This window comes from Suricata suricatta, chromosome 8 (assembly GCF_006229205.1).
Source record: "Suricata suricatta isolate VVHF042 chromosome 8, meerkat_22Aug2017_6uvM2_HiC, whole genome shotgun sequence".
Classification (NCBI taxonomy): Eukaryota; Metazoa; Chordata; class Mammalia; order Carnivora; family Herpestidae; genus Suricata; species Suricata suricatta.
This window is the reverse complement of record NC_043707.1, coordinates 119,324,808-119,340,019: the sequence shown is the minus strand read 5'-3', so window position 1 is coordinate 119,340,019 and position 15,212 is coordinate 119,324,808. Positions and strand designations below refer to the sequence as shown.

The 15,212-nt window shown below is 59.7% G+C and overlaps 1 protein-coding gene across 2 annotated transcripts; it reads right to left on the bottom strand.

The window, feature by feature from the left end:
• Positions 1 to 4,965: 4,965 nt before the first annotated feature.
• MATN1 (matrilin 1) lies at positions 4,966 to 15,009 on the bottom strand. Of its 2 annotated transcripts, none has more exons than XM_029948486.1 (8): positions 14,974 to 15,009; positions 12,162 to 12,508; positions 9,617 to 9,839; positions 9,043 to 9,168; positions 8,177 to 8,593; positions 7,012 to 7,164; positions 6,084 to 6,164; positions 4,966 to 5,463 (listed from the first exon to the last, which is right to left on the bottom strand). In XM_029948486.1, the coding sequence occupies exons 1-8, from the start codon at positions 14,981 to 14,983 to the stop codon at positions 5,414 to 5,416; spliced, it is 1,407 nt and encodes a 468-aa protein (XP_029804346.1). In that variant the 5' UTR covers positions 14,984 to 15,009; the 3' UTR covers positions 4,966 to 5,413. The 2 variants fall into 2 exon arrangements, with proteins under 2 accessions (XP_029804346.1, XP_029804345.1); XM_029948485.1 differs by lacking the exon at positions 14,974 to 15,009 and adding an exon at positions 14,446 to 14,559.
• Positions 15,010 to 15,212: the final 203 nt, after the last annotated feature.

Below are 15,212 nucleotides of genomic sequence, written 5' to 3'. Positions count from 1 at the left end.
ACCGACAGTCCAAGGGTGGGCATAGGACTCCATCTGCGCCAAGGAGGCTGAAGTCCATGAACTCAGAGCCGGTCAGGTGTGAGCTTGGGCCCTCGGGCCATCTTGAGAGGAGGGGCCTGGCTGGACAGGAGGCCACTGGCATGGAGACTGGAGTCAAGAGCACAGAGAGCCGGAGTCCTGAAAACATCACCGAGCCCAGCGCCCCCAGCATGGGGTCCCATCAGCTCCGGTCTTGCACTGAAGCTGGCTGGTGTGGTGTTTCTGTCACTTGTAACCCAAAGCCCTACCTCAGCCCGTTCTGACCCGCGGTGCCCGTGGTCCAGGCTCTGGGGGGTTGACCTGACCTGCTTCTCCCACCAGCCCCCCTGGTGCTCTCCCTCCTGCTGTGGGATGCCTTGGGCAGGGCTGTTAGAGACAGAAAGCAGCCCTCTCCTGCTCCAAAATGGGTGGGTTCTGGGCACATAACCCCCTCTAGGTATGTGCCTCATGGAAAATCCTGACGCTTGGCCCCAGAGGCCCCAGACCTCCCCAGCCCACCTCGCTCAGCCTGCACAGGAGCCTGAGCCAGCCCTGACCCAGTGCGAGAGGCCAACCACAGCCTCAGGCCTCCGGGCTCTCATTCGGCTCCCTGTCCAGCACCTTCTCCAACCCCCAGCCGGCTCCCACCAGCCCCCTCTGTGGGGGTCCAATCTTACCCCCTCCCCCTCGGGTCCCCCGGGTCCAGGCTTCTCTGCGGCCAGGTCCACCTTGCGCCAAACTGTGGCCTGCTTACCACTGGGAGGATGACAGGGGAAGAGAGCAGCCACTGGGATCTGATGAGCACCTACTATGTGCCCGGGGCTTAACGCTCCCTGTCCTGGGCAGCAAAGCTCAGTTTGTATTGCTCTCAAGAAAGGCCTCAGCATTGGGTCAACCTAGGAATCAGCTCCCGCACTGACTCGGACAAGTCCCATCACCTGTAAAATGGGTCACACTGATGTCACCACGTAGGATCACCAGAAGGACTGGTCCCCTTGGGGCCACGGCACTGCAGGTAAGGATTTGAACCCAGCCTGGGGGGTCACTGACTCGAGCCGACAGGTAGGCCAGCTGCCTTGCACGTGACCTGCAGGGCCAGCCCCAGGGTCACCGCACCTCCCTGGATGTGAGACAGGGGCGTTCCATTCCTGCTGTCTGGCTGAGGTCTCTTCACTGCCCACCTCACATCCTCATCCAGGGTTTGTGGGGAAATAACATGAATCCCATTTCTAATCGGAGCCGTGTCCTAATGTCCAATCACATCACCTCCTTACCCAAAAGCCTTCCATGGCCTCACGCCACCCTCCAGGTGGAGTCCCTGCCCATACAGTCCTGGGCCTGCACCCTGGGCCCTGCCCCATGTAGCTATACCCAGGCTCTTGGAGATCCGACACCTCCCTCCTCAGGACCCTTGCACATGCTGCTCCCTCCACTTGACACACTCTTCCCCACCCCACCTCCACCTTTCTAATCCCCAAAGCACCCTCAGATTCGTGCTTAAGTCCACCTTCTCCAGGAAGCCTCCCCCACCTCCCCAAGGCTTGATAAGACCTTCCGTTATATGCCCCTTGATAAGGCACACTAAGTCCCCAGCCGGCTACCACAGCGGGATTCCCCGTGAGGCTTTCTGTCCAATGTCTGTCTGCCGCTCTAGACTGAGAGCACCGGGAGGCCAGAGACCATCGGGCATTTTCTATTTTGTCCTGAGTGCCTGGTGCATGCTCTGTCCTTTGGCAATGCTCAGGAAATGGGGAAGGAAGGAGGAGAGGAAAAGAAAGGGGAGGGCAGGCTAAGACCAGAACTGCCCTTAGAGCCCCGCAGTCTGACTTCAGGGCCCCTGCCCCTCCCTCCGAGTCATTGGCCCCGTTCCAGCACTGCCCCCTCCACCCGCCCAGATTTCCCCTGCAGGTGCAGCCCACAGGCCCCCGAAAAGCCGCCTCTCCCAGGGAGCCCTGCAGGGCTGGCCACAGCCACACCAAGCCCTCTGTCTGAGAGCCCACAGCACGACCACTTGTGAGGCATCTGTCCAAGGCAAGGGGCCGTGGGGGTCTCGCACCAGGACCGCTGACCCCAAAGACAGAGCCACTAAGCCCTCCGCGGTCCCTTCCCCGTGGCACAGTCCCTAGAGACTCAGAGCCTGCTGCCTGGTCTCTGCCAGGCCAGACAGGCGCCCCGGGCACTCCTCTGTCTCCTCCGACTTCATCAAGGAACTATTGACAGCTTCTGGTCTTTGAGTGACACCCTTTGCCCCTTTGGAGATTCTCCTGGTTTACTCCTTGTTTCTGGATCATCTCTCCATTTAACAAATGAAGCACTAAGGCCACAGGGGGATGAGACAGCTTGTCCCGGCTCCTAGAGCGAGAAATACAGTGAGGGTGGCATGCCAGCCCAGGAGCACAGGGACCCGCGTCTGTCTCTGGCCTCCGTCCTACCCCTGGTGAATGGGGGCAGGCCTGGCGCGGGTGCTGGATGGCCGCCTGCTGTGGGACTAAGTCAGGGAGCCGGCTGGCTGTCCCTGGGAGCAGGCATCTCACACCACCCTCCACGCCTCTCCCCTCCCCCGCAGCCCTGGCGCACTCAGGCTGGAGGCCGGGTTCTCCTCATCTTCACCTCCTGGGGACAGGGGTCCAGGTGGCCCAGCCATTGGAGGCCAGGTGGCCGCAGTGGGACACCGGAGCCAGATGGGAACAAGGGAGGTGCTGACAAACGGGCAGGTTTGGATGTGTCCCTGAGGCCAGCGAACCACCCCCTAGAGGCACCCCCTAGAGGCGAAGCTTGGGCGGGCGCTATGCTGGGTGCTCCCCGCGAGGCTTCTCATTTCCACCGTGCAGCGCCCGCGAGGGGGCGCTCTATCCTTCTCCTCGGATGCGGACCTGCCACCTAGAGGACCGAAGGGCCCTGCCACGTTGCCAGGCAGCCGAGGTTCCGGGCTGGGGCCCAGGGTGGTCCCAGAGCTGAAGAGTGAGCACAGGACGCCAAGGCCGCCGCGTGCGGAGGAGACAGAGGTGAAAGAGCACCTGAGTCAGGGCTCTCTCGCAGTGTGTGGAACAGAATCGGGCTCAACCATGTCTAACGTTGACGAGAGGGTTTCTTGGGTGTCCTATGAATGACCAAGGCAGAGAATGGAGCGCGCCAGGGAATGCGACCCCGCTGCGGAGTACAGGCCCTTTCCCCATGGAGAAGTGGAGTGTGCCTCCCCACCCCTTCATTGGGGCTGGCCTGAAACTGCTTTGATCAAAAAAGTGGCGGGGCGCCTGGGTGGCTCAATCAGTTGAGCATCCCACTTCGGATCAGGTCAAGATCTCGTAGTTCATGAGGTCAAGCCCTGCATCAGGCTCTATGCTGATGGCTCAGAGCCAGGAGCCTGCTTCAGATTCTGTGTCTCCCTCTCCCTCTGCCCCTCCCCTGCTCGCTCTCTGTCTCTATCTCTCAAAAATAAGCATTTTTTTTTAAAGTGCTGCAGGAGTCACACGCGGCCAATGTGGGGCCATAGACCTAAAAAGCTTTTGGAAGCGCTGAGCTGACACGTGAGAAGCCCATTCCTCTGCCGGAGAGCCTGTGGGGAGAAGGCAAGGCCCTGACACTGCACAGAGAGAGAGCAAGAGAGAGGCCCAGACTCGCAGCCAGGGCTCCCCAGGCAGCAGTCACACCGGTGGGCCTGGCACAGGTGAGCGGGCCGTGCCAGAGGCTGCAGCCGGGTCTAGACCCAAATGAGGGTGGTCCCCGTCACCGCCCCGTGGCGCAGGAGAACCGCCCAGCTGAGCCCAGCCAGCCCACAGGACCAGGCCAATAGCAAGTCATTGTTTTAAGCCACTGAGTGTTGGAGGCGCGGTGGTGTAGTTCTGCCTGCTTGACCTGCCTCTAAGAAAGGCCTCCCAGAATGTTCCAAGCTCCTCGTAAAAGCCTTCCTAGTGCTCTCGAGTGTGAATCTAGCAGTGACACTAAAATTGCTCCGTTACACAAGAATGGGCCCCCCAAATCACCCAAGCTCCCACTCTGGGAGATGAGGGGCTGAGATTGAACAGGGGTGGCAGGGAGCACTGCTCCAGGGGGACCTGGGGGAGGCCGGCAGATCCCGGGCAGGGCTGGGTGGGGGGACTGGGAGGTCAGGAGTCTCTCCCACGTGCCATTCCTGAGGTGGGGGTTGTCACTGCCCATGTTGAGGATCGAGGCGAAGGTGCTGAAGCACAAGGAGATCACAGAGATGCTCCAGCGTGGGGGGGAGGGGCGGGGGCGCGGAGCACCCCGGGCCAGCCCAGGCACAGCCAGGGCCCTCCCGCCGTCTCTAACACACATGCGCGTGCGTGCACGCAGGCGCATGTGCACGCACGCGCGCACTCAGCCCATGGGTCCTGGTACAACCTAAACCCACTCTTCCTCCAGCAGGGGTGAGGGTGACAGGGTGCTCTACTCAACTCTAAGTCCCTCAAGGGCACGGGGACTGTGTCTGTCTCCTGGGCCATCTCCCCCCTTGCCGGCCATGGGCATGTGCTCTGTGTTGGCAGTCTGCATGCAGGAATGAATGAATGAATGAATGAATGAATGAATGAATGAATAGGCCTATCTGGTGCCCTTGTTCCTCTCTTTCTTTGATGTCTTGCAGTCCTAGATTCAAGTCCTGTCTCTCCAACTGGCACTGACGCTCTCGCGCTGACACAGCTTTCCCCTCTGCGCAAGGGGGCGACACAAGTCCGTTCTGGGCCGGGCCGCCGGAGGAGGAGCTGAGACCCTGCAGGGACAGGACGCACGCGCACTGGCTTTGGAGCAGCGGACTGCCCCCCTGCTACCGTCGCCCCCGCCACCTTGCCGCCACCTTTGTCCTGCTCTTGCTCCCCCAAATGACCACGCCGCCTCTGGCCTCCTCATTCAGGGCTTAACTTACATCATATTTAATTGTTTTTCAAAAGGGAATCAAAAACTCAGAAAAGAGATTCACAGCACTCGAAGTCAAGAAAGGGTTAACTAAAAAAAATAGGAATATATTAAGCTTTTGATTGAACAAAATGCAAATGAAGTCCCTCCCACACTCACCCCTGTGTTCTCACAACACACGCCCCCCTGCTCCAGATACACACCTGCCCTCAGGTGTACACACACACACACACACAGGCTCCCAATGCTGCCACGTGTGTACTGCCAGGCTCCTAGCACACGTGTGTACATGCACACGCACTCGCTCGCGGCCACGCCCCTAGCACACTCACACATGCACCCCACAGGGCCAGCAGGACTGCGGAGGAGGGGGAGGCCTGGTGCCCTCAGGGCCTCCCCCTCCCCCACGCCCCTCAGGAAAGGGCGAAGCTAAACTAAAGCCGGGCTCCAGGGGCCACACACAGGATCCGCGGGCTGTGCAGCAGGTGGGGACACGCAGAGGATGAGGCAGGGACTGGGAGCCTTAGACGACGGTGTTCTCCAGGACAGCCAGCCGCTTACTCACAACTTCCAGTGGACCCGGGGTTAAGGAGAGGCTTCGATGTGTGGGATCCGGACCCCACTTCCTGTCCCCCTCCCCGCCCCCCTCTTCCAGGGCATTCTCCCTACTTCTGTGGTGTGTGTTCTCCCCAGCGTCAAATCTTACCCAGTCACCGCCCTCCCAGCGGTGCCCTCCCCCAAACCAGCCCCGTGCTGTGAGCCCTGAACGCCCAGCCCTGAGCCGCCATAGCTTTAGGCCTGCTGGGCCCTCACCCAGGAGCCCCCTCATCCTGAGTGGGAACTCGAGGTGGGGAGCGCTTCCCGGCCCCATCTGAGCTGAAACTGGGGGCAGTCATGTCACCAAGAACCTGAGAAACGAGGAGTCCATGGGCACCGTGTTCTCCTGAGCGTTGCCAGTCTCTAGAGATTGGCCTCCGCCTCAGTTTCGTTGTTGGCCCTCCAGGGGCCTCTGCCTCTGACAGGATCAGTCCCAAAGCTGATCCATTCACTGCCCATGCCCGCTGTGTCCAGCAGGAGGCAGGCCAGGCAGAGCCCCAGCGCTGGGACCCACAGGCAAAGGGTGCAGCCCCCCTCCCCTCCCCGCAGTGCCCTGCCCCGCCCCCCTGCCCCACAGCCGCCTCTGAAAAGGATATGTTTCCTGGTCAGGGCCTGCAGCAGCCCCTCCACCGTGGTCTGGAATTTCACAAGGGACTCACAGGCACACGGGTCTTCCTCTGGAGTGGACAGGAAGTAGGGGGAGAAAGAGGGGGTGGTGAGTGGTGGCCAGGCAGGGCAGAGGGGGTGCAGAGCAGTCATGACCCGGGGCCAGGACCAGGGAGTCCTGGGGGAGTGTGGGGTCTGGGAGATCTGAGAAGACAGAGAGAGAGAGGCGAGTAGGGTTCTGAGACGGAACTCCTAGGAGTGACGGAGGGGGGGACCCTGAATGGCTTCCCCATCCCTCCGAGCCCTGATGAAAACCCCCCAAAATAGCACTCCCACACTGGTCACCTACTAGGCGCAGGACACTGCCACTGGGAGCCTCTACGTCCTCTTGGAGACTTCGCCCAACACTTTTGGTTTGAAATCATTAACCCCATTTTACAAATAAAGAACCGGGAAGTGAAACAACTTGTCCACGGCCAACAGCTAGCTAGTGTCAGAGCGAACATGGCAAACCCAGGCAAGTCTGGCTCCGGAATCCGTGTCCTCGACCCCTAGGAGGGTCAGGGGAGGTGGGACGGTTCAGCTCCTAGCTCCTCCGGCTCCTAATGATTGTTCCATTCTTCTAGGCTTGGCTTTCCTGTCTGTAAAATGGGGATGAACCTACCCTACCACACAGGATCGAATGATTTAATATTCAGAAAGTCCTAACAACGGTGCCATTCATATAAAGTGCATTCAGAATATGTTTGCTGGTTGCCAAAGTTAGACTGACCAGCCTTCCTCGTGGTTCTGCCAACTCTTGGTGTCACCCCGGCCCCTCCCACTTGTCCCCACCCACATCCAGTTCCAGGGTGGCTCCACAGTCTTCCCCCAAAGCCCCCCACCCCTCCCATCAATGCCATCTCTGGCCACACTAACCCACGCAGATCTTCTTTTGCAATTTCTTGCCAATCTGGTTGATGGTCTTGAAGTCAGCCGTGTAGAAGTAGTGCTCTGCCACGGGCTCTGAGGCGATTTCCCTCAGCTCGTCCTCCACCGCATTGCCCACACCCACAGCAAACATCTTAAAGCCTGCGGAGAGGAACAAGATGGAAGGCAGTGGCCCCTGGGGGATGGGGCAGCCAAGGCTGAGCCTACTGGGGAATGCCCAGGCAATCAACACAGACACCTCCTGGTGGCAGCGTCTGGAATTGCAGGCACAGGGGCCTGTAGGAATTGTGGGACAAAGACAGAGAGGAAATGAGCATTCGCTGAGATTCTACTGCCCGCCAGACCTGTACGGATTCCCTGTACTGGGAGCTTTGTAAGCTCATGTACCGTCCACCAGGTGGCTATTACTACCCTCGTTTAACAGACAATAAAACTGAGGCCTGTCCCAAAGTGGTGCTGCCTTCCAGCAGTTGGTGTGTCCTTAGGAAACTTCAAATGGAAAATTTCCCAGCCCCACCTACATAAGGACCATCAGAACAAGCGGCTTGCTTTTCTGGGACCTCCATTTTCTCATCAGTATAGGAAAGAGTTAGGGACACCTGGGTGGCTCAGTCAGTTAAGCGTCTTACTTCAACTCAGGTCACGATCTAATAGTTTGTGTGTTCGAGCCCCCAGCTGGGCTCTGTGCTGACAGCTCAGAGCCTGGAACCTGCTTCCAGTTCTGTGTCTCCCTCTCTCTCTGCCCCTCCCCTGCTCAAGCTGTCTCTCTCTGTCTCTCAAAAATGAATAAATGCTTTAAAAAGAAAGAAAGAAAGAAAGAAAGAAAGAAAGAAAGAAAGAAAGAAAGAAAGAAAGAAAGAAAGAAAGAAAGAAAGAAAGGAAGGAAGGAAGGAAGGAAGGAAGGAAGGAAGGAAGGAAAGAAGGAAAGAAAGAAAGAAAGAAAGAAAGAAAGAAAGAAAGAAAGAAAGAAAGAAAAAGGAAGGAAGGAAGGAAGGACGGACAGACAGACCTGGATAAACTGATCCCTCCTCATTCACACTGAACCTCAATCAGAATAGAGGAGCTAGAGTAGAGCTGTCCCCTATGTTCTCCTGGCCATCAGTGGTGTTCAAGGTCCAGGCAGCACCTACCAAGGGGTCCAGGAAGCACCTACCGAGGTCCTTGGCCTTCTTGGCAGCATCATTAATGTAGTCCTGGCTCCGGCCATCAGTGAAGACGATGCCCACCTTCTGGGCACCAGGCCTTGCCCCACTGGACACGGTGAAGGAATTGTCAATGAGGTACTTGAGGGCAGCCCCAGTCATGGTGCCTTTCTCCATGTAAGACATGTTCCGAACAGCCGCCTTAATGTCCTTCTTCGTGTGGAAGCGGCCCAGCGGGAACTCCTGGCGGACGGAGCTGGAGTACTGCACCAGCCCCACCTGGGCCAGTTTGTCCGACACGTCCAGCGTGTCCACGATCTGATTGATGAACTTCTTCACCAGCTCGAAGTTCTCCGGCCGCACGCTTTTGGATCCATCAATGAGGAAGACCAAGTCAGTGGCCGAACTGCCACCACCGCCACTGCAGACTGGGAAGGGCAGGAAGGCGAGGAGATGGGGCTTAGGGACCAGCTGTTCGTCCTGAGCGGGTACCTCTCATGCACCAAGCTCTGTACCAGGGATTATCCCATCCCACTTTGTCCTCAAAACTCCTAGAAAGCCAAGGCTCCTGCCTCGTCTAATATAGCATTGGAAACTGAGGCTCCAAAAGTGTCACACAGCTCAGAAGTAGTGGCACCAAGATTTGAACTCAAGACTACGTAACTCCTTCCAGCATACCACCCACCGTGACAGAAAGGACAGAGTTCAGAAGATAACTTTCTGCAGACACCAAGTTCTAGAAGACATCCTTCACCTTTGCAGACTGGTCCAGAAACAAAGTGCTGAGAGGCTCGGATGGGCTTCCTAGAGAGTGGCCAAGCCCCAGCCCCTCCCCTACCCACCCTCCCCGGGTCTTGCCTGCCTCCAGCCCACTGACCATTGCAGGTCTTGCCATCGCTGTTCAAGGTGAAGCCCTCCCGACAGGCACAGGTGTAGGAGCCCGGGGAGCTGAGGCAGACCTGCTCACAGTCGTGGTCTCCTGTGACACACAGGTCTGACACCACTGTGGGGACAAGAGGAGACTCAGAATCTCACAGTCACAGGGCCTTGGACGTCTCAGGCAGGATGTCCTTCACACATCCAGAGAAACTGAGACCCCCAACTAGGTGAAGTCCAACCCCCAGGCCCTCAGTCTAGTGCCAGAATCACTGGCCGCCCTTGCGCGGACTCTCTCAGCCCCGCGCTGTCCAGCCCCTCTCCTACCGACTTTCTAGCCACGCCCCATCCCTGGCCCCGCCTTGCCCCTCAGGTTTGCCCTGTTCATCCCTGTCAGTCCCCAATGCGGACTCAGTCCCGCCCTCTCCAACCCCGCCCCGATGTTCTCAGCCACGCACAGGCCCTGTCCAGCCACGCCCCCGTTGTGGCCCCGCCCCGACACCCGCGTTTCCCACCCGGTCCCTTGCTTCCTCATAAGCCCCCAGCCTTGTCCGTCCCCGCCCAGCCTAGCGCACCGCAGAAGGCCTCCTGGAACTTCCTGGACAACTTTTCGATGACGCTGTAGCTCTCCACGTAGTCGACATGCTCGTCCTGCGGCTCGCTGGCGATCTGCCGCAGCGTGGCCTTGTCCACGCGGCCCACGCCGATGGCGAACAGCTCAATGCCTCTGGCCCGCGCCCGTGCAGACACGTCCCGCACGCTGTCCTGGGGCCTCCCGTCTGTCACCACGATGGCCACCTGCGACACACGGAGCACATGAGAAGACCGGGCCTTCCTCCCTCGCTGGGCTGGGCTGGACCCTCCAGTAAGCACCCACGGCCACTAGCAGAGCTTGTCCAGGTCACCCAGCTAGTCTGGTGCAGGTGGGTCTGACTCCCCGCCACGGTCTTGCCCCAGGGCCGAGAACCAGGCTAGCAGAAGAGGAGATAGGTTTCCTCTGACTGAAAGACCTGGCTGAGGTGTTCTCCCATCTGACTAGGGCCTCTGATCTCTCCCGCTTTAGGCAGGCACCTCTGTGATCATCCTAAGACAGGACCCTGCCTCCCTCCTCGGACTGAGGCCCCTGAGCACCGGGCCGAGGAAGTGCGCCCGGCACCATGCAGTTCTGTCCTTTGGCCACCAGAGGGCGGGCGAGGCTAGCGAATGGCGGCTCGGTCTCCAGTCTGGTGATCCTTCTTCCCCTCTAAGCCCTGGGAAGGGGCCATTCCCACAGGAGGATGCAGCCCTTTCCTCCCGGCGCCCCCCCCCCCCTTCCCCCAGGATGCTACATTGCCCTTTCCGTAGGAGACAGCACTGTGTGCTCCCATCCCACATGGCTCCTCTCTTTGTACCCTGGAAAGAAAGACAGGGGACCCTGGTGCGGGGCTCAGCCCTGGCGACTCCCACCTGAGACTGCTCACAGCCCTGCTCAAGTCTGGGGCTCAGAATCCCGCCCTACTGACCACTTCTCTGCTTCTGACCTGGGTCTGCTTCTGATTCCTGGGTACCCTCCTCCTTGGCCCCCGGAGCCCAAACCCCTGTCCTGGTGACTCTTAGTACGGTGGTTAAGGCAGGCCTGGGCTGGAAATGCAGCTGCCTTCCTGAGTCATCGTGGTGAGATGATTCATGGTAAGAAGCCAGAAAGGGGAACTATTATTTTTCGTATCACTCCTGTGGACCCCCAGGGGGTGGGCATCTCCCCACCCCTAGGCCTAAGCTCACCTCCCCAGGACCCTCCACTGCTGCAGGCTATCCCGTTCTCCCGAAGCCCACTGCCCGCCTGTCAGTCCAGCCTTGGGACCAGAACTCACCTTGTCGGGGCTTCCCACAGGTGAAATCCAGGCGGGTCGGCCAACTCACCAGGCCCGACGGAACCCTCTCTCCGCACTTGCCCACCCCAGGCCACTGGCCTGATCTGAGCGTACACATAACTGGAGGTGTGACAGCCATAGATGTCACCCCTATCCCCTTCACCACCCGTCTCAATTAGGGTTACCCCAGGCCACCACATCCTCCCACTGATCATGCCCATCAACCTCGTGTCAGAGCTTATAAATGGCCCTCACAAAGACCGATTGGGCCATCTCTTTGAGGCCTGTCATGGCCAGGATTATATGCTATTGTCTGTCAACATGCTATTGTCTGCTTATTAACTGGGCAGGACGCGTAAGCCCCTGTGCCTCAGTTTCCCCATTGGTAAGATGAGGACACCACCTCCGAGGAGGACTGCATTCCTTGGGCATTTTATGTCAGGTGTGTGCTGCGTGGGGATCAGAAGCTGCGTGGGCTGGGGGCCTGGTGACTCCTCGGGGCAATCGAGGGCGATGAAGGGGGTGTGGGAGCCCGGAGGAGGAGAGAACACCTGACCCGCCTCACAGGCCCTGGGCGGAGTCCTGGAAAATCACACCAGGGCAGCAGGCCTGCGAAGTCCTCAGCACCCTGCCCAGAGCCCTCCCTGACGTCGGCTGGTGGTACACCATGTCATTTTTCAGAATCCCTGCCCTTGAAGCCTTTCAATAAAAAATGAGCCAGGAAGCCTGGGCGGCTCGGTCAGTTAAGCCTCTGACTCTTGATTTCAGCTCAGGTCATGATCTCACAGCTCGTGGGATCGGGCCCCACGTTGGGCTCTGTGCTGAGAGCACGGGGCTTATTGCTGCCAGGTTCTGTTCTGGGCGCTTTGGGCTCTGAACTCAGAGTCCTCCTGAGAGCCCCTCCAGAAGCAGTTACGTTGCTCTCGTTTCATAGGAAAGGGAAACAGAGGCAGTGAGACGCATAGATGGCTCAGGGTGGCACAGCCCGTCTGGTGGAGTGGGGGGCTTGAATCCAGTCCAGCACAAAAGCATCTGGACTACCTCACTCTGCCTTGGGGAGCCAAGGTCAGCTAAACTGAGATAATCAAGGGCTCGCCAGACTGAGGTCCTAGGGTCAGACAGTGGATTTGAGCGCAAATCCCAGCTCGCCACTCAGCTTCGGTGGGTCTAATACACAACTATAAGACGGCCACCTGGTCGAGGGGGTTGAGAATCACGCAGGTGAAGCTCTCGAAGGAGATGCGGGGCGGAGGGGGGGAGGGACATGTACCTTGCTGATGTCGGGGGACCTGCCACGGCCCCCCTCGGCGTCGCTGAAGGCCTTGGTGATGGCGAACTGGATGGCCAGACCAGTCATGGTCCCCGTGGACAGCGGCTGGATGCGGCGAACGGCCCGCAGCAGCGCCGCCTTGGAGCCGTGGGCGCGCAGCGGGAACTCCTGCTTCGCCGCACTGGCGTAGTTGACCACGCCCACCCGGGTGGCGTTGGGCCCCACGTCCAGCGACTCGATGACCTGGGACAAGAACACCTTCACCTTCTCGAACTCCACGGGCCGCACGCTGCGCGAGCTGTCCACAACAAACACCAGGTCCGTGGGCCGGGTCCGGCAGAGGTGCCCTGCGAGGAAGGGGTGGCAGAGGGGGAGGCAGAGGTCAGGCGCTACCTAGACCGGGACCCTAGGCCTTCCGCAGTGTGGACTGAACTTGGGTCAGGCCGGCTGGATCCTTCTGTCAGCTTGTGGATGCCCGGGCAGGGCACTGGCCAAAGGCCCCACAGCTCAGCCCCGTGGGAAGGACAAGGGCTCAGAAGGTGGCCTCCAACAACTCTCTCCACCTGTCTGAGCTCAATTTCCTCCCTGCAGTGAGTCTGTACAATGAGCTGACAACCTCCTCTTTACAGGATCCTTCCGGGTCACAAGCAGGAATGCGTAATGCATGTAGGGTGCCTGCACAGGGCGGGGCCGAAGCAGGTGTCCAGGAGACAGCCAAGGAGAAGACAGCCTTTGATTTTTTTTTTAATTTTGTTAATGTTCAGTTATATGTGTGAGAGAGAGAGAGCAACAGAGCACGAGTCGGGGGAGGAGCAGAGAGAGAAGGAGACACAGAATCTGAAGCAGGCTCCAGGCTCCGAGCTGTCAGCACAGAGCCCAATGCAGGGCTCAAACCCATGAGCCATGAGACCATGACCTGAGACAAAGTCGGCAGCTCAGCCGCCTGAGCCACCCAGATGCCCCAAGAAGTCAGCCTTTAAATCACGCTTCTCAGATTTCGGCCCAGAGTGGTTGCCGTAGTAAGGAAGCATTTCTCCTTGGGGGGTTGGGGGGGGCGTGGAGGTCACAGCCCGGGGGGGGGGGGGGCCCAGCAGGGTGCCCATGAGCTTTGCTGCTTTCATCTCAGCATGAAAGCCGGTCACCGAAGTGGACCCAGCTTCGCTCGGCTGCGGGAGTCGGCTGGGTGGTCCCGGGGCTGAGGATAGGACAGGGTTTCCTCGTGACCCCCGTGGTGGCCTGACTGTGGGCTCCTGGGACACAGCCCCATAGAGGCAGGTCTTCCCAGACAGCCCGGGAGGCAGCAGCATGTGCAGGGAAGTGTGTGGAGCTGGGAGTGGGGTTCGAGTCCCGGCTCAGCTGCTCCGCGGCCCTGGGCAGCTCACTGCATTTTTAGGAGCCTCGTTTTCTCACCTGTGCAGTGGGGAGAATTAGGCTCGCTGCTCAATGCTGCCATCGGCCAGGGCCTGCAGCTGGGCAGGGCTTGGGACACAGGCCCCTTTCTCTGCGTCCCAGAACGGAGCAGAGGTGCTCCCCAGTGATCGGGCAGGAAGGATGGAGAAGGGAAGGTCTGCTGGGCTGTCCCAGGTATCAGAGTTCCTCGAGGGACTTTAGAAATGACCTTGCAGCCACTCCCGGGTCCCCACTAGTAAAGTCTACAGATGGATAAACTGAGGCCCAGAGCTGGTGAGGGAATTAGCCACATCCCAGAGAAGAGAATCAGGAGCCAGGAGGCTCTGGGGCTCTCTCACTATGTGGTCTTAGACAGGTCCTCACTTCTCCAGCCTCAGTTTCCCCATCTGTACAGAGCCAGTGAGGCATTCTAGGGTTCAGTGCCCAGGGCTGAAGCTCTGGGAATGAAACAGCAGGTGGGACCCCACCCTGAGACCTGCTGGAAGGGCTGGGGAAGGGGGCATGGAGTCAGCAAAGCCATGGGCGGGACCCCAGACTCGGTGCAGCTCCAGGCGTCAGCTGGCTCTCTGTGGAGCCTCTGACCCCCTAGACTGGCCTTTGCACCATGCACAGTCCCTGAGGGTGGCCCGGGAGCCGAGGAGCCCCAGGGCAGGTTATGAGGCTGCAGAAAGAGGCCCCCTCGTGTCCCCCAACAGGGCAGATGGAGGGTCACCCCTGTCCTGACCCTTGCAAGTGTCACCATGGCTGTCTGCTCCTAGACGCCAGCCTCCTGCTGCCCTGCCTCCCCGACCCCCCTCCCCAGCCCACCCTGGATCCCATTTAGCCTCCGCCCATCTCAGCACCCAGGCTGTCGGCCAGTGGGAGACCTCCTCACCTCTGGACGGGGAGGCGAGGCCCAGTGTGCACAGGGCCAGGAGCAGCAGCAGCAGGCCGCACAGCATGAAGCTGGTGCCACGGATGGCCCTCATGGTTCTGGTTGCACGGGCAGCAGCCGACACAGTGGTGGGGACCGCTGGGGTCCAGGTCTTATCAACCTCGCTGCCCAGCCTCCTAGCCAGGCGGGCCCCCCACGGACGTGGGGGGTGGCTGCTCGGGGCCCCTAGCCCCTTTGAGGGGCGGGACCTGGGCTGAATGGAGGTGTGTGTGCCCAGAGAGGCAGGGAGACGCCTGGCCTGGGCTCAAGAGGCCCCTCTGACCACAAGGGCTCCTTTGCCTGCAGAAGGAACTAGAACTGCAGCTGGAACTCAGGAAATCTCGGGTGGGCGGAGGGTGGCTCCTCCGGGCACTGGAGCCCACACAGACCCAAAGCCGCCACTCCAAGCCCAGGGAAGCCCGAATGTGATGGCCTGAGGCCCGGGCCCCGCCTGCACCCTCACCCCCTACCCTGCCCCAGTCCTCTCACCTGCTTCCATTTCCAGCACGCTTTCCCCGCTCCGCCTCGGCCATCCCCTGCCTCTCCTCACAGCCCTGCAGCTACTCCTGGCTTTTCAGAGTTCCGCTCCGGGCCTCTGCCCCTGCAGGGTCACCCGCCCGGAACGCCTTCCCTCCCATTCCCTCTCTGCCTGACAGAGTCTCTCAAGAACATGGCTCGAACTGACACGCATGTGCAGGGCAACAGGGAGAATGGTCACGAGCACAGAC